Here is an 18,516-nt window from a genome sequence, read left to right on the forward strand (position 1 = left end):
CAACAGGAAAACACAAACCCAACATACTCCCCCTGCACCAAACTCTGTCAGTGCCAGTGCTCCATGAGCAAAGATTTCTCTTCCACTTGGACTCCTACAAAAATCCAACCCTTTCTGCCCAGGCTCACTCGAGTTTGCTCCTATGCTGGTCTCTCTGCCCTCATTCTTCAGTTTCTCTCTGCATTCTCTGTCACAGCAATCTTGTTCCAGGTACCACCTCTGAGCTCTTCTTCCTCATTCCTTTGCCCAGATAAAATTCCCAATTCATTACCCAGTCACTTACAGTTTCTTAATTATACTTTATCCCTCCATTTTGCCATTTCCCAACTTCTTCCTCCTCCTAATCAGAGTCTCTCTATCCTTCTCAAACCAAGCTTCATTCTTTGAAATAATAATCTATTCTCTGCTCCTATCTTTCCTAGTTCTTAACATGACTGCACCTAAAAGTCAAAAAAAATCCCAGAATAAGGGAAAAACTTGCAGATTAATCAGGCTTTTTTTGAGACACTTGCCTCTCTGGCAAGAGAGGAGCAGCCTTTCCCAATATCTGTCAATTACCAATCTCTATTTCCAGGTAAAATTTCGTGGGTCAGAGTTGGAAATTCCCACACACACTTTATTTTAATTTTTTTACACAACAGAAGAGGGGAATATACTTTTCTTTCATCTCATGCTTGGAAACACCTGAATAGTTTTAATTAAAGCTTAGGGGAAAAAAGCATGGAATATCTATCACAAAGTTTTAGGCAAATCATTAGTGTCTGACATAATCCAGCAACCACAAAAAGAGGCTTAAAATAGGAAGTATGAGCTCTAAATGAGTAATTTCAACCTTAGGAATAGAATGTTGAAAAAGGAAGCACACACAGTTCCCAGGGTATTATGCTAGTAAAATGTACATCTTAAAGAATGTACACTCTTTATTGGAAACTATATTTAAACACTTGCACCTTTTCACCCCCTAGACCTGAAGGGCAAGATCAACTACAGCTTTGACTATTTTTTTCCTGGCCTACAGAGTTTACAGACATGAAAATCAGAAGAACCAAAATAGGTAGTTCACTCAAAAGCTGAATTTTCTCATTAAAAGCCTGTTCTTCTTCTGTGCTATCTAACCAGAAAAATCCTTATTGCAATTTAAATCTACTGAGTTTTGCCCATCTACCTTGACCATAAGGAGCAAATTATCCTCTTCCTTTCTGTAGCAGCCTTTCATGTCTTAAAAGACTTTTAATCCCCCATAGTCTTGGCCTTCTCTGCATATCCAAGTTTGAATTCCCTGATATTTTATAATCTCTGCTCATTTCAGTATCTCTGCTCAACATTCTAACAGCCCCACATATTTCCTGAAATGATTGCTGTATATAGAATTGCAGAAGAAGCCTTCCAAAGCCAAGAAAAGCAAATATTGAAAACAAAATGAGAACAGAACCCAGGCTTTTTAAATTGAAGTAGGGAAGAAAGAATACTTATTTCCAATTCAAGTTTTCTTATAGCACTGTAGTCTCTCTGACAGGGCCATCAATTTTGAAGCATTTAACTTGCCAGCTGAGTATACTTTAAATGCACTCTATACAAAGCCAGATTAAAGTATTTATGTATCATGCCAAGAAGATTAGACCTTTATTGCTGAATAGTGTCAAACAAACTCCAGCATCTATTCATTTGCAAACTGTTTTGATAATTACAGTCATTATATATAGTGAGGCAGTCTCATAAAAATGTCACTTTTATAAATTTCTGAAATAGAAATCCACACCTAGGTTGTGAGATCTTTTCTGGTTACAGAAGTCTATTCTGCTTATGATATTGAGGTAAATATAAAGCTACTTATTTTGTGACAACTGAAAGAAAGAGATTTATAGCTAATTTACTCTCCTAAGCTAGAGCAGGTGCAAAGAGCCCAATCTTACTACATTTCAGAAGAGTGATCTATCCAAAGAAGGATAAGTGTTAAATTCTCCTTTTCATTTCTACTGGCAGAAGACACAATACATTTCTTTTCCCAAGGATTAAAGAATGAAACCTGCAGAGGCTGTCTGGCAAAGACGCTCCATCAGTCAGTCTTTCTAAACCGCTCCACCCCAAAAGTTCAGTGGGTCCTTTCTGTCCTTGGACAGTCACTGAAGCAACTGCAAGAAACCACTCTCATCCTTCATTCACAAAGTGCCAAATACCTCCTATCACACAATCCTCTTCCTGCAGGGCTCAGTAGGACAAAATCCTTAAAATTTCATTGCCTGTATAATCTCATAAGGGTTTGATGAACCACTGCCATGCCCAATTTCTGCTTCTCACCTGACAGCCTTGTCTAAGGACCTGTTTCAGTCTTCTGAGTCTTCAAAAGAGGTTTAAAAAGCACATACCTTCAGAAAAAGCTGATCATTAATTTTCTCAAAATCAGTATCTCCTTTTTTTTGTCGCAAGTTGGGCATAAAAAAATCAGCAGTAACATTAGAAATTTTTGGTTTTGTTACTGAACAAAAATTACTTAGAAATTTAGAAGGTGTGATATATGGAAGTGTTAGTAGCATACAGACAGAAGCAGTATTAAAAACTCCATTAAAAACAGTGTAATTTTAATCCCTTCCAACAAAAACATACACCTGCTCACTCAATGTGGCACAAGAAGTGGATATTGTCTACCTGGACTTCTCCAAGGCTTTCAACATGGTTTCCCACAGCCTGCTGCTAAAGAAGCTAACATGTTATGGAGGCTGCAGTCAGAGGGTGGTGGCAAACAGCTCCTTGTAAAACTGGAAACTTGTCACAAGTGGGGTCTCCAGGAATCAATATTGGGCCCAAAGCTGTCTAACTCTTCATAAGTGACCTGGACAATGGCACCAAGAGTAGCACAGCCAAGTCTGATGAAGACACCAAAGCAAGTGGGGAAGTCAAAGCTTCAGAAGGGACAGGCACCCTGAAGGAAGACCTGGATAAACTGGAATAGTGGGTTAACAAGAACCTCATGAAGTTCAATAAATATAAGTTCTTGCACATGAAAGAACATAATCCAGGAGCACAGCAAGGCTGGGATCTATCTGGCTGGAGAGCAGCTCTGTGGGAAGGGACTTGGGGTCCTGTGGACAGCAAGCACAAGAGCAAAGAGTGTGGCAAAGAAAGCCAACAGGATGCTGGACTGCATCACAACCACCAGGGCACAGATGAAAAAGTCATTACCCCACTTTACTCAGCACTTGTCAGGTCACACCTAGAATACTGCATTCAGTTTTGGTCTCTGTCATAAAAAATATGTGGACAGGTTGGAAAGGGCCACAAGGATGACCAAAGGACTGGGAAGTTGCCATGTGAAGAAAGGCAGAGAGTTGGATTTGTTCAGCCTTGGGAATAAAAGGCTTAGAGGAGACCTTATAACCATGTTCCAGTATTTAACAAGTGCCTACAGAGAAGATGGAGACTCCTGTTTACAAGGAGTCACATGCAAAAGACACTGGTAATAGACACAAAATACTCCTGCAGAGAACGGGACTGCATACAAGAGGATCGTTTTCCATGAGAACAATCAGCAATTGGAATTATGTGCCCAGGGGAGTGGTGGATTCCCAACCATCAACACTTTAAAGATTCATCTGAACAGGATGCTGGGCCATCTTGTCTTGACCATGCTTTTGCCAGGAAAAGTTGGGCCAAATGATCACAGAGGGCCCTTCCAAGGTGGCATTTTAGGGTTCAGTGACAACACAACGTACCGCATTTCCCATCATGGTGTAGGACTTGCCAGAGCCCGTCTGTCCATATGCAAACACAGAGGCATTATAACCTTCAAAAGCAGATTTAAGCACCTCTGTACCAAGATTTTTGAAAACCTAAAAATAAAATTTAAAAATGTTTAAGCCAACAGAAGGTTGGGAAAGAAGATTGCCATCAGCCCAGCATGCAAATATTGAATACCACAAAATACATATTTACTACAGGAGAGGAAATTAATATTTCAAATAAAATACTACTTGTTTCATATTCATTCACCATATTTCATTTACAGCACTGCAGTGGTTTGGTTTTTATTTGTTTCTCTGTAACAGAACACTTGACATATCAAATTACTACTTTCTTTTCTAAAGCCCCAATGTCTTTCAGCAATCTCAGCTACTCCATTCACTTTTCATTCTTGTTATTATCTTTTTGTATCTGATATTATTATGTGTATTATTCGTATCTTATATTATTTGTATTTTATGTTATTATCTTTTGTATCTTCACCAACTCTCCACATTCTGCAAATATCCAGTCCCCGCTCAAAAGGAAACATTTCCATGATTCTGTCAATATTTCCATGATTCTGTCAGTTTCTTCCTTTGTCTTTTCAGAGGGTTTTGTTGGTTGGTTTTGGGTTTTTTGCTTTAATCAAGTGTAAGAACATGACCCATAATCTTCTCTGTATTTTCCTCTTAAGTGGCTTTCATATAGCAATGCTTTCTAGGCTGGCAAACATGGAAATTTGTTTTTAATGTGGTAAGTGACTTTTTTCATGATTTAACCCTTTCTCTTTTACCCTCAACGTGTAATAACTCGTAATGATCCTTCCTCCACATCACATAATATGGGACTCTGTTCTCAGCTAATAAATTCAGCTCTCACCAGATTCCTTCACCACTTTCCCCTGCAATACTGGCTCCTTCCAACATACCTCACAGATTTTCCTGACCTTTCATCATTATCCCCTCATTTCAATCCACATCCCTTATTGTATTTGGGCTGCCCCTAGACATAGGAAGGAAGGAATTAATCTGACTTTATGTTCTCAGAAGGCTCATTTATTACTTTCTGATACTATATTGTATAAAGAATACTATACTAAACTACACTAAAGAACACAGAAAGGATACTTACAGAAGGCTAAAAAGATAATAATGAAAACTTGTGACTCTTTCCAGAGTCCTGACCCACCTTGGCTCCAACTGGCCAAAGAGTCAAAACAACCCACAGCAGAATCTAATGAAACAATCTCCAAACACATTCCACAAGTGAGCACAATACAGGACAAGCAAATGAGATGAGAATTGTTTTCCTTTTTCTGAGGCTTCTCAGCTTCCCACAAGAAAAATCCTGGGCAAAGGGATTTTTCAGAAAATGTGAATGTGACAACCCCTCACTGGGCAAGGAGTAACACTTGGTGCAGCATTTCTCCCGATTAAAATATTAATCTGTCTCACCATCTAGACATGATTATGAGTTTTTCAAAAAAACTCATTGATGCTTCACATAGTTTAGCTACTTGTCTGCACTGTATGTGGTTTATATTCTCCAAGGCATACAAGCCATTTTTAATAGTGAATGGCACAAGCACAGTATAATCTCACAGCTTCTCCCTAGAAGGAGTGCTGGGTAATTTCTTTAATCACTAATCTTCAAATGTGCCTTTGGAATACTTCACTTGACCTTCCCTCCAGCAAAGGAGTTACACTGCTGTAACCACTTATATCTCTCAAAGAACATAAAGATCAGCCAAAGCTACTTTATTCTTTCCCCTATTTTTCTCTGTGTCCAAGTCTTTATGCACTACTCTTTTGATGGCATTTTCCTTTTTAAAAATGTGTGCATGTCTTGCATGTAATTTGAGGTTAAAATTGAGGTGGTGCACAGGACAGGTACAGTCAGCCTTGTGTGAACACAAAGGCTTAACACAGGTTAGAAGCAAAGACTGCTTGGATGGGACACTGGTTTGTCACAAAAGGGCAGTAAATATCAAAACTCTATTTTTTTTTCTCAGTCAGGAATACAAATGAAGAAGCTTGATGGCAAATTGCCATCCCCACTCTAACTTTGGAATACTAAAGTGTATTTTGCATCTACAAGGCATATTAATAAGGTATGCAGTATTAGACAGATTTCCACTTCTTATTTTTCTGCCTTTCAAATGGAAAAATGTAACAATCATGAACAAAGGGCACTAGGCAACCACATCACCAACAATCAAGATCAATTTTATTCTGTGGCAAGATGAATGCAAAAAAGAGGCCCTTCTATGCCACTGGTGCAGCAAATTGTAATTCTGCAGGAACTTGATAAGAGCTTAACTACAAAGCCTTCAATTAAATATCAAATCATTGACAAAAACAAAACAGTCCATTGTGCAGTGCATGTTTAGGACTTGCACTTGTATAGTTTAAAAACTCCTTTTGTTTTTGAAGCACTGCACACAGTGTAGTTAAAACACCACCTGACAAACAATATTTTTGTAGCTGAGCAAGAGAAGTCCACACTCCTGCCAGCCCAGATACAGGAGGTGTCCAAGGCTGTGGAATACACCTTAACAGCACAGTACTGAACACACACATAGAAGCCAAATTTATGATTTATTCTATCATTACCAATCATAAAACTCACAGCTTTAAAACTCATTGCTCAAGGCTGCTGCAGCCATCAGTATACAGGCATTTTAATTTATTTTTGTTTCTATAGACTCCTGACATGGGCAAGTTATAATAATCTTGACTCCACCTGACCCACTCTGAAACAGGTAAATGGCTCCAGAAGGAAAAGCTTGGGAAAGGGGAACTTATCACTTATATGTGGAAACTGAACATCAATATAGACTACAACCTGGATATCTATTTGTATGCATTCAAATTTACTTTGTAAATGGTTGTTTTGACAAGAATTAACTTATTTGTTTCACAGCAAAATTTGGATTCTGGAAATAACCTGCACTGTAACAGCAAGAGCCTACTAACACCATGAATCTCTTCCTGGGGTTTCTCTTAGGTGGTCTTGTCTAACACAGCTTTCCAGAAGGATCTAAAGGCAGGAAACTAGAAGATCCAAGAATTAAATATCCATAAATTTAAGTCACAACTGGTGCATGACAAGAAGCTTCATTTAGAATCAGAACAGAAAAATACATTATCAAAGCTGCTTTAGTTAAAAATAAATAATTGAGTCAGTTAATTTAAAGCATTTGCTAAAATTCTAGCAAAGCCACACGGCGTGAAACACCTGCCTAAAACCATTCACTAGAATAGCAGGTTCAAATCATTCCTCTCAAATACATTACTACTTCAATTTGCCACAGTAATTAGGGTATTTCCACATTGATGGCCAGATAAAATGTATGTTTCCTAGTATTTCAAAAAACAGCAATAAAAATGTTACTTAAAAGAATATCATCAAGAAACAACAATCCAGAAAGTTTAAGAATATACATTATCAAACCCTAATATCTCACTGAGATAAAATAAGCATTCAGAAAATAAAAGGATTTATCACTTACCCTGATGGTTAAATGAAAAATACCAAGTCTAAATTCCCCATCAATTATAGTCATTTTATATATATATAATGGCAAAACTTGTCATTCTCACAAATATTTAAAAATGGCTTCAGCTTACTGTTTCTTATGACTAGTTTTAATTGTGAGGCTTTTTAGGATTAGCCATTACAGCATCCTTGATTTCAAGGGTTCCTGAACAGATGGGACACATACTAAGAAGGCAAGGAGGGACACAGCTGTCTTACAGGATATTCAGTAAACTGTTGCATTATTTTAAGGGAAAGAACTACTCTCAGTTGAAGTTTACAGCATCAAAAGAGAAGTCAGCAATCACAACTTACTTGAGATTCAATTAATAAATTTATTAGGGAATGGGAAAAAACCAAAAAGTTCAACATTCACATGAAATGCCAAGTCATAAAGGATCTGAATAACACCTATAGCTCCAAGTTTAATCTGTTCTGACTACGCAGAAAGAAAAACTGTTTTGTCTTTCCTAAGGTGAATTCTCAAGGAAGGAGGAAAAAAAGAATCTTCTTCAATGTTTACCGAGGCTTTTGGACCAAGAAAAAAAATTCACACCATACTTCAACCAGGTAAGATTGTTTCTAAGTGAATTAAAGCTTGTTTCTCAAAAGCTTTTTTTTGTTTCTAAAAGCTTTTCAAAACCAATTTCAGCGCTTAGAGATGTTTTCCAACTTGACCTTATACAACACCAATCAGAAAAAAGAACTTGAAAAAAGGCATTCAGCCTGCTGTTTAAGAAAGCATACCACTTACACTGTTAGATAAGTTTAAAAATAAAAGAACAAAGCAAAATTCAAACTCTCAGATATCTAGAAAATTTCTGAATTACAGAAGATGCACTTTCAATGGAAAGAAGTTTCATGGAATGCTTCCAAGACAAAAAAAAAGGGAAAGGAAAAAGATCAATTATTAACATCAGAAATCCTACCATTTCTTGACATACAAAGTTGGGACTTTTACTGTCTGCTGAGAAATAGGAAAAGTCATAGGTAAATGTTTTTGTTCTTTCTCGTCCTGTGTCTCCAGTAGCACCCTCTGGTATCTATTAAAAAAAAAGAAAACAGAGCTGGTACAACACATCCTGATGAAGTAATTAAAAACATTTGACAATAAATAGTCAGAATGCAAATCCAACATAATGCTACACACATTTAGAAATGTATGACAGGTGAGATTATGATTCCAACAACACTGACAAAATTAGGAAGGGCAGCCACCTCATAAAGCAGCACAGCAGGAATTATTTGAATTTTAGCTTACTGCTTCTAACCCCACAGCACATTTTTGTCACAATACTTAGGCTAGGTTAAATGGGTCCATATATGCTGTTATTATAATCAGGGATTATCCTCCACATATAATTTACAGGAGCCACAGAGATGTTTGCACCAGGAACAGCACTTCACCATGGAGTCATAATTAAAAGATGTGACATACCTGCTGTTTAAGGCAATCATCATGCTCAAGACATGAGAGCTGACACTCCAGCAAAACTACACACTGAAACTCCTTTTCATATAGTAGTCATGAGAAAATATCCTGCAAAAACCAATTTGCTGCACATGGCTTCTCTTGCTGAGAGAAATGTTAAAATATACCATCAAAAGGTTACAGCAAGGGATGGGTGCTCTGGGTTTGGTTCATTTTCATGGCAATTTCAGAAGACTTTTACAGATGAAGCAGAGATTTAATAGCTATCAGAAACACACCTCTATTCTATTGTTGGCTTTCATCTCCCAGCTAAGTAATGATCTGAGTGATAAACCTTTGAAGAAATTATGAGCTAGAGCCAACAGAGTGATCTTCAGAAAACCACAGTGCAGCAATAACACTGTAACCTGGTTTCCCCAAAACATTACTTTAACATTGAATTTTAACAACTAGGGGCCATTGACCACAGCAAGCATCACTATTTTGTCCAGTCATATTTTGGCAGCTATTGAGTTACAATTTCCTTTTCTAAATTGTGTTTACTCACCTTTAAGTTTGTGATTGTTGTTTTATTTTTTTCCATTGAAATAATAAACTTTGCATTAAGATCTTTCTCCCTGAAAAAAAAACCGTATTTGAGTAGGTTAAATAAAACATACCACAGTTATCCAGAGTCATATTTCCACCCATCAGCTTGCCACAGTCAATTCTCAGATTAATTAACTTTTATTTTATTTTTTAATTCTTGTGCCCAGCGTTTATTTACTTCTATGGCATATATTTGGAGCACTTGCCTCCAAATTCCTTCATCCAGAAACAGAGCAGAAGTGTGAGGAAATCCATTTCAGAAATTTAACTCTGCAAGTCAATTAAGTGGTTTGTTCTTAATTGGAAGTACTCTAATCCAAAACCCAGTTCAGTCAAACGCATGGCTCTAAGGAAGGGCAAATCTGAACACAACAATGCAAGCCCCAGCTTCTCACCAACATTCCAGGAGTAGCAGTTCCCACTTATCCATATAGTCTAGCTAACAGGGACTGAATGTTTAAACTTAGTATTTTGAAACTCTTTTAGAAATAAGGTACCAAACCTGTGGTTTGAGTTCTGATGCATCACAGCAGCACAGGAGAGAGGCTGTACTACCAACAAAGAATTACACAGGTTTGTGGCTTCCCAAAGCACAAGGATGCCAGGAAGGAAATATTCCAGTTCCAAAGAAGTGTTTTCATGCACTTGCATTTATTCCACAATGGTTTCTGACTGTTTTCAAAAATACCACAAAAAACTGTGAGCTTGGTGTCTAAACCCAGCATGTACCAACCTGCTGCCAGAGGTGCAATTTCACCATTGTTAGTCATGAGAGCAATACAGGCTGCTCCTGAACGACAGCCTGGAGCTCAGCACCTCCTGTGCTAATGAAAACATGCACAGGGAAAAAGAGCCACGAGGGAAAGATGCACAGCACACAAAACCTCCTCTTCAAATGTTGACACACCTGTCCCACAGTCATCTGCAAAGTCACCTGGTGTGCCTGGCCAGTGCAGAGCAAAGCAGAGGGCTTTAAAGCAATAAAGTGCTGCTTCACATTACTGGATATTCACTTGCACCAGCACAAAATGCAAAAGAGAAACTTCTTCCCAATAACAGAACAACCAAGTTCAGGATTTTGGTGTTTTTTCTTCTTTGTGGTACACTAGATGAGCCAAGTCTCTGCCCTCCAGCTACTCTGTTCATATTCAGTTTTCCAGAAGAAATAGTAAAGAAAAGCAAAATCCATTTTAAAATCTACCTTAATGAATAAAGATTAGGTAAATAAAAATGCTTAAGTAAATATCAACACATTAGGTTATTTTCTAGTGATAATGAAAGAGAAAATTGTAATAATTACAGCATTAATTATACAATTGAATTCAGATCTACCATGGAAAACTTTGAGACATGTCTTATGATTACTAGATCTAGACTTATGATACTGAAACACTAAAATACAGCTACAGATAACAAACAGGGAAATGGGAAAAGTGTCCAGTGGTATTTTTTTGCAGGAAATAGATCTTGGCACTGCAGCAATGCAGCCTGTGGATGGCTCCCAGCCATCCTGCTTCTTCCACACCCTCCACCACCTGTCTGCAGCTATTTGCTCAGCAAAGGTGTAACAAGTAATTCGGCCCAATTAAATGGTCAATCCTACTATAAAAAATTGTTTCAAATGCAAACTGTAATTGCTTCCTCTAGGAAGTCTGTAAGGACTCTAGGCAGGAAGAACCTTGGTCCAGAATTATTGCTTTTTTATTTTTATTTCTTCATGTTTAAGGGAAAATAATCAAGTATGTCAGTGCTTGCTTTCTCAGATCTAGCCAGCTCTCCATATTGCTCTGCTAAAGCTACTCAGTAATGGAATAATGGTACAAAACATTTAAAATCTAACACCCATATATGAACTACACAAAATTCTGAGAAGCCTAAAGTAATTAATTTTGTGATAATATTATTAAACATTGTTAGAGAATGAGGATTTCAAAGTTTTAAAAAAGTACCTTGGAAAGCACTAGCCAATAATACAATTCATAAATAGAATTTTGCATTCTTGAAGGAGAAGGGGTAATGAGAGGAAGACCTAAAACAAGAATACTAGGATCAGAATAAATAAACCAACCTGAAAGAAGTGGAAGAAAAAATTAACAGGAATCAAACATCCAAGCTTCATTTTAATATGAGACAGCTGCATATAATTTATTGTACACATACGGAGTTTAAGAGCATCTCATAAAAAACAATTTCTTGCTTGATGACAGTGATTTCCAGGCTCTCATTTAATGCAGCTCATCAGGGCCAAGTCCCTAACAAAAAGTTTTCATTGCAAGTTCCACCTTAGTTAAAGGTTTGGGACAGATTTGTTTCCTCTAAAGGGCAGGATTCAGCTGCCCCTCCCCAACGAGTCTGGGAGATAATCTCCTTAGAGAAATGTGGAAAAAACTATTTACCAAGCAAAGTATTCACAATGAGAATTTTTCACAGTTCCATAAAAAACAATTCTGGAAAAACCTTTATTGCCATAGATAACAAGCAAAACCAACAAAAAAGCAAGAAAATTCCTGTTTCTCTCTCTGCAGCAGAGAATTCAGAGAGCACTGCCATGAGCTCAGAGAAAGCTGAACTCTTATCTCTGTGTTTTGAACACAGCATAAAAAAATCCCAGTCCTCCTCTCTCTGAGCCTAGCTTAAAGCTGTAAAACCAATTTCTGAGCAAAAAGACAGATGATGGGGACACCAGCATGACAAAGTCACCCCAAGATGAGGTTCAGGCTGCAAACAGCTGCGCTGCAGTGCTGGGTAACCTTCAGGGCTGGGAGAACCCTCCAGCAGCTCCACCAGCATCCACAGGAACCACTTGCCCGACCTCACCCAGAGAGAGCTTCAGCCACTAACCAAACACTCTGCCCCTGCAAATTCCAGCCTCCATCACAAAATAATACGAAGAGACCAGCTGCCAAAACAGGTTCACAATTAAGGCTTTGATGGTTTAAGCAATCCTGCTTCCTCCTGAGCCAAATCTGCTCACACAGCAGCGCTCAGGGACAGCCTCCAGGATGTTCTCACTGCTCCTTCATGCACCACGTGGAGCTCCAGGATCACAAGGGACGGGAATTTTCAACCCGTGATCCCCTGGCTCCAAACCAAATGACGAAGTGATCATGCAGGCAAGTTTCTTGGCACAGACACCTGAAAATTCACCAGCCCAGCGCTGCAATTACCCCTCTAGTATTGCTCAATTCAGCCAGTCATCCAGCAATTAACTGCAGGAGGAAAGAGCAATGGGGAGGGGGGGAAATCACAGCAGGGCAATAGCACAGCATTTCCTAAGCTCCCTGAGACCAACACAGCAAAAAGCTGAATGAACCTCTCCAAATCCTGATCTCCAAGTCATGACTAATATGGCTCCAAGGCCATAAGTAAATGGTTGAAGCCATGTTACAGGAACATGTTAAAGTTAACACCTGTAAATTGCACACCAAGCAGGACAAGTGCAGTCAGAAGCGCTTCAGGCTCGGTTTGAGAGGAGCCCTCAGGGCACCAGTGACAGCTGATAAGGGTGGCGGCCTCCCCTTGTTCAGGAGGGCTCTGGAGCTCTTGACAGCTGCCCATTTTCTCTGACAGCACATCTTCATTATCTTCAAGACCTTTACTATGCTGTCAAACCCAGCTGACAGCAGCCAGCAGATCCCAAAGCCCTAAATGAGCCCGAGCTGGCTGACAGATGAGCTGTGCCAGCTCCTCAGTTTCACCTCACTTCCAGCCAGACAAGAAAACAGAAGAAAAACCTCCTGGGGATTGAAATGAAAAGAAACAGCTTCCTTGTGATCAGATTGCATCTGTCTCAGTAAGAAACAGAAACTCTGCACCTATTTGGTACTTTAAAAGAGAGAATTTTTTCATAAAGCACGTTTTGTATGGCCATAGGGTTTTCTGTGATCAACATTTGCTTGTGCAGATTTATGATGATACTCCCATTCCCTTCTATTGTTTTTTTTAAATGGCAAAATTTTAAAAGAATTAAAAGAAAGTTCTGCTAGTCCCAAGGCTTTGTCCACTGTGCAGCTGAAACCAGAACAATAAATCCAGTGACAGAGAATGCAGACACAAGGGAAATCTTGTATATGACATGAAACAGAAATAATCTCTAAGTCTATCCTAGTACACATATATGGGTTCTTGTATGAAGGACAGCCTAGATTAAACACTCTCAGCCATAAGAATAAATTTTACCAGCAACACTGAAAACCAGCAGTTTCATATATTGCAGTAATGCTCCTAAAATATGAACATACAGGTGTCTTTGTGCTGTCTTCTGTCAAATGATATCCAGTGTTCTTGGGAAAACTCTGCACACTCACAGTAACACATACAGATTGATCACTATATTAAATCATGTAGCTGACCTGCTTCTTAATTTTTTTGTAATAGTACTGTGGTATTCACATTTTCTGGAAAAATCCCTTTGCCCAGGATTTTTCTCCTGGGAAGGTGAGAAGCCTCAGAAAAAAAAAAAAAAAAAAAAAAAAAATAATTATCTAATTTGCTTCTCTTGTGTTTTGCTTCTTTAGAATGTGTTTGGAGATTGTTTCATTAGTTTCTGCTGTAAATTCTTTTAACTCAATGGCCAATCAAGGTAAAACTGCGTTGGGACTCTGGAAAAGAGTCACAAGTTCTTATTATTATCTTGTTAGCCTTCTGTAAGCATCTTTTCTGTATTCTTTAGTATAGTATTCTTTAATATAATATAGTATTATAAAATAATAAAATTAGCCTTCTGAGAACATGGAGTCAGATTCATCATTCCTTCCTGCCACAGAACACCCCACAAACACAACAGAATATTTTAGGTAGCTCCACCTTCCAAGAACTCTGATCACAACTGGTGAGTGGCCACACATGCAAATTTTTTAATCATAAGCAGCAGCTAACAAAGTTATTGTATCTACATGCACCATGATCTCCCAATAATCTGGAAAAAGTTGAATATTCAAGTAGAAGACTACCTCAACAGCAACTTTCCTGCTTTGCCTGCATACTGATCAGGTTCAGTAATGGTCTCACCAGTGGGAACTAGCGCTCCACAGCTAAAGTTTTAAGACAGCCACATGTGAATCCTCTTCTTACACATTTCTGACAGCGGCCTTTAAGGAAATGTAGCAAAAGCCCATCTTTGGCAGAAGCAACATAAAATATAACCTCAAACACAACCGTTGATACAAATGCCATTCTGGAATTCTGTTGTCACTATTATACCCCTATGAAGGTAATGGGACTCCTGGATTTCAGCCCACGTGATGCTTTGTGTACTTGTTTTTAATATCTTGTTTCCTTCAATTTGTTCTTTTAGCTCTGCAATCCCAAGTCAAAGACAGTGTTATCTTAACCTCTTGTGTACAGCAAAACATGATCAGAAATTCACAATTGCCCTGCAGTGCCCTTGTCTTCTGGGACAGGAAGGCTGCAAATTAGAAATTCACAGGGGAAAAAATTGAGAGCCTGACTTCATGGCTCTTTTAGCTCCTCAAGGAATCCATAAGGCTTTTCTACTGTCATTTTTTTCCTTTACTGAGACACACAGAAACAATCTGAACTGAACAATAAATGAGTTCAGTTATCTGAGTACAAATATCTTTCCAATGTATAAGCATACAGAAAAATTATGAGTGCACTCCAAGTTTCTGTATCTCACTATTGCTTTGTATTTACAGTACAAACTCTTTGGAGAAGAGTCTTCATGAAGCTAATATTTGAAGTATCTGACTCATCAACAATAAGAACTTCAACCCATCAGCAATTAAGATGCTGAGTGCCATCTATGCACTCCTTTTGTTAAATAACTCTGAAAAACCCTCTCTCAGTAAATAACCCTGGCTTTGTACTCATGGCCTCTGCAAAACAGAGTAGTTTTCTCTTCAATCAGCTGCTCTCACCAATAACACCTGCCTTTCAGACACTCAGATTTCTAAGAGTCTTTCAAGTCCAAGGGCTCAGTTAGGTTAGAAGAGCTGAGTGCTAATCCCATTTATTTCATAACTACTCCTAATTTCAAATAAACAAAGCCTGAAAAACAAACAGACTCACTTTTCTCTTACTTCAATTCCTCAGGAAAGCTACAATTCAGAGAGACTTACCTATTTTTTTTCTGTCTCAGGGAAATCTCAACAAGAAGCAGGAGTTAAAGGTATTTTCTTGTTCATCATTTCAGTGATATAACATGCATACATAACCTGGCAATGTGTTTGATAATACTAAAATAAAGGACTTGGAAAACACTATTCTAAAACCAGGCTTTTAAGTTCAAAATGCTTAAGACCAGAAAGTTTTGGGGATTGCACACTGTACATGAGGCCAGTCTAAATACACTGCCCCACGTGTGTCCGTGCTACCACTGTGCTCCAGCCCCACCGGCACGGGAAGGTCTTTGTTCTTTAACTCTATGGAGGGAGACAAACTAAACGAGGGAATGATTGTGACAAATCCACAGGCTTGCAAAACTTCTGAAGTGTTTGCATTAAAGCACTAAAGAGGACAGAAGAATAAGCACATGTAAGCAGAGGCTCCAAGTGGGCTTCCTGACCTCTGGAGGTTTATGGAAAATTAACTGTCACTACCAGATATTAACCCTTCAGTTACTGGGAGTCCAGTGCTTGGCTGAAAGCCATTGGAGCTTCTTCTGCAGGACAAGTCTATGGGAGATATTTTTACCTGATGTCCAGGAGAAATGATGAGGAGGACTCCATCTTATCAGAAGGCTAAATAATTAATTATACTATATTATTCTATATTGTATTACATCTATATTGCATTACATCTAAACTGAATCTGCCAAGCACCCAACTGCGCTTCACTGCACAACCTCTTGTCACTGTCAGTGACAGTCCCAACACACACCTGGATTCAATTGGTCAGTGAATCAAAACACTCACATCAAAATCCAATTACCAATTCCCTTCAGGATAAATAATCTTCCACAGTGCATTCCACTTGTGAACACCACAGGAGCAGTAAATGAGATAAGAATTGTCTTTTCTTTCTCTGAGGTTCAGAGAATGTGAATCCCAGAAATATTCTTGGGAAGTTGTGCCTTGCTTTTCTCTGCGAAGAGAAATGTGGCTACACAACTCTGCTCCAGTTTTGCTGCTCACCAACACAAGGACAAAGCTCTGCACTTGGGAACTCTCCCTCCTGATCCATCTTCTTTGCTACATGAAAAGAGCAAGATCCAATTTTAAAGACTGCACACCCCATTTATCCTCACTTCTGTGTATAAAGCTGTGCAACAACCACTGAAGAGGAGGTGTGAGATAGAATGGCAAGCACAGGAGCTGCTTAACAGTCAGCCAGGTCTAGTCTTACCTTCCCATTGAAGCAAGATTTCCTCTAATGACTTTCTTAAAAGGTATTAGCTCTATCCAAGTGCCTGAGCCTCAGGAGATCCTTACACAACCTGCACTATCTCACCAGCAGTAATTCCTTAGATACTGTTTAAGCTGATCCATTATTAGCTTCATTGCATTACTCCAGAGATATTTAGAAGGAGCCATAACTAAGTATTTCATTTCTCTTTTCAGCATTTAAGCCCTGAAAATACATTTAGAGTTGCATCTCCTAACCTATCCTGGTAGTTATAACACAGAGTATACAGGCAGCTTGATATTCTTTGAATCAAGGACTCCCATCCTTTTTGTTGATCTTTTCCAATTTAATTCAGATGAGGTTCCAGAAACAGGATTTTAGGAGACATTTCCTTGCTGGGGGAAGCACCAACCACAGCTTCAGTGCTTGGCTCTGTATTTGCAAACAAGGATTACACTGAGAGTGCAGCACACTCCTAAATTCAGATCCATTACTTCTAAGCAGAAAACCTTCAAAAATTAACCACTGAGAGAAAGGGCATAAAAAGAGGAGGAAAACAAGTCACTAACATTCAAAGACCATGTACTGCAGCACAGGTGAGAAACTGTAGAGAAACTAACACCAGAGAGTGCTGGCATCCCCTAGTGCTAAGCCTGGAACTTTCAGCTCCCTAAATTTCTCTAACCCCTAAGTTCCAGCTCCCTTGAGCACTGCTGACATTTGTGGAAAAGCCTAAGGAGAGTCCAACAAGTTTCTCTAGAATATCCTGACCTGTGGCATCCAAACTCCCAGTCACCTCTCATCCCTGCTGATGGCTTCTCTATTTGACTTAATTTCTTATTTTAGCAAAGCCCACTCTCCTCAGACCCTGCTCCTTAACCCAGCTGTCCAGTCCTGCGTTTTATCACCCCTTACCAAACACAGGGTTAGACCACCTTCAATTTATGCCCTTCAGAAGAGCATCTGCTCTGCTTTACACCTGCAATGATCTCCTTAAACTCCTGAGTAAAATAACTTGGGTGCTTTTTTCCTCACCTCCCAACTGCTTTTTCCACTCCTACTTAAACAGATCTGAACTATTTAGATACCACTATTTACTACTCTTACACCAAAAAAAAAAAAAGCCTTAAAATGTATTGATGGTAAGATTTCTGACAGCTCTTATTCTTATATATGACAACCAGCACTTTTCTGTGAGGTCACTAGGCTCTGGGTTTTTTTGGGTTTTGTTTTAATTTTCTAGTCCTTTGAGTCAATGCTCTGCTGTGAGCAAGTTGTTGCTTCAAGAGCAGGTTCTCCAACTTTTCCTCATTTTTAATGGTCTGTCTACAGCTTTATAACTCAGCTTACTACACTCTTTCTCAAATATATGATCTGTCTAGATACCATTTAAAGCCCCTCACAATATACAGGATCTATGATTCCTAGCACACTCAATTGCATCTTCATTCCAGAACTACAGGCAGCAGCAACAGCAGCCCAACTACCATCTCTGAGACTTTTATAATCCTTGAGAGCATTTTTTCCTAATCACAAATGTTTATGTCATAATTTATTGCTGATATCTGTTCTCAAATAACACATTGTCACCACATCTGACATCAAGTACCACCAAAACCAGGGAGCAACAGTCCCTGCAGAACAGGCACATCTGCATGTCCTGCTCACCCCTCTTTACTCTCAAGTTTTACATCTTGAACATGTGGCCACACAAAAATCATGGGTAGGACACAGGTCAGATTCCCCACTGTGTAACCCACAGCTGAACAAGCACCAGGTAGGGATTATTAAGGAGAGATGACATGGACATTGTCAGGCTGATGTTCATCCCTCTGCTCCTCCCTGTAGTACAGGACCTATCCTAGCAGATTCATGACCATACTGTAGAATAAAATTCTTCCTACAGTTCATTCCTTTTGAAGAGGTGAAAGATA

The 18,516-nt window shown here is 38.8% G+C and overlaps 1 protein-coding gene across 2 annotated transcripts in view; it reads right to left on the bottom strand.

The window, feature by feature from the left end:
- Nucleotides 1-18,516, bottom strand: part of KIF16B (kinesin family member 16B) — a 138,900-nt gene that overhangs the window by 113,271 nt on the left and 7,113 nt on the right. For both annotated transcript variants that reach the window (XM_064709461.1, XM_064709460.1), the window contains exons 2-4: nt 9,237-9,306; nt 8,187-8,300; nt 3,711-3,827 (exon numbers count right to left, since the gene is read on the bottom strand). In XM_064709461.1, the coding sequence (XP_064565531.1) occupies nt 3,711-3,827; nt 8,187-8,300; nt 9,237-9,306 (301 nt within the window). The remainder of the gene's footprint in view (nt 1-3,710; nt 3,828-8,186; nt 8,301-9,236; nt 9,307-18,516) is intronic.

This window comes from Zonotrichia leucophrys, chromosome 3, assembly GCF_028769735.1.
Source record: "Zonotrichia leucophrys gambelii isolate GWCS_2022_RI chromosome 3, RI_Zleu_2.0, whole genome shotgun sequence".
Classification (NCBI taxonomy): Eukaryota; Metazoa; Chordata; class Aves; order Passeriformes; family Passerellidae; genus Zonotrichia; species Zonotrichia leucophrys.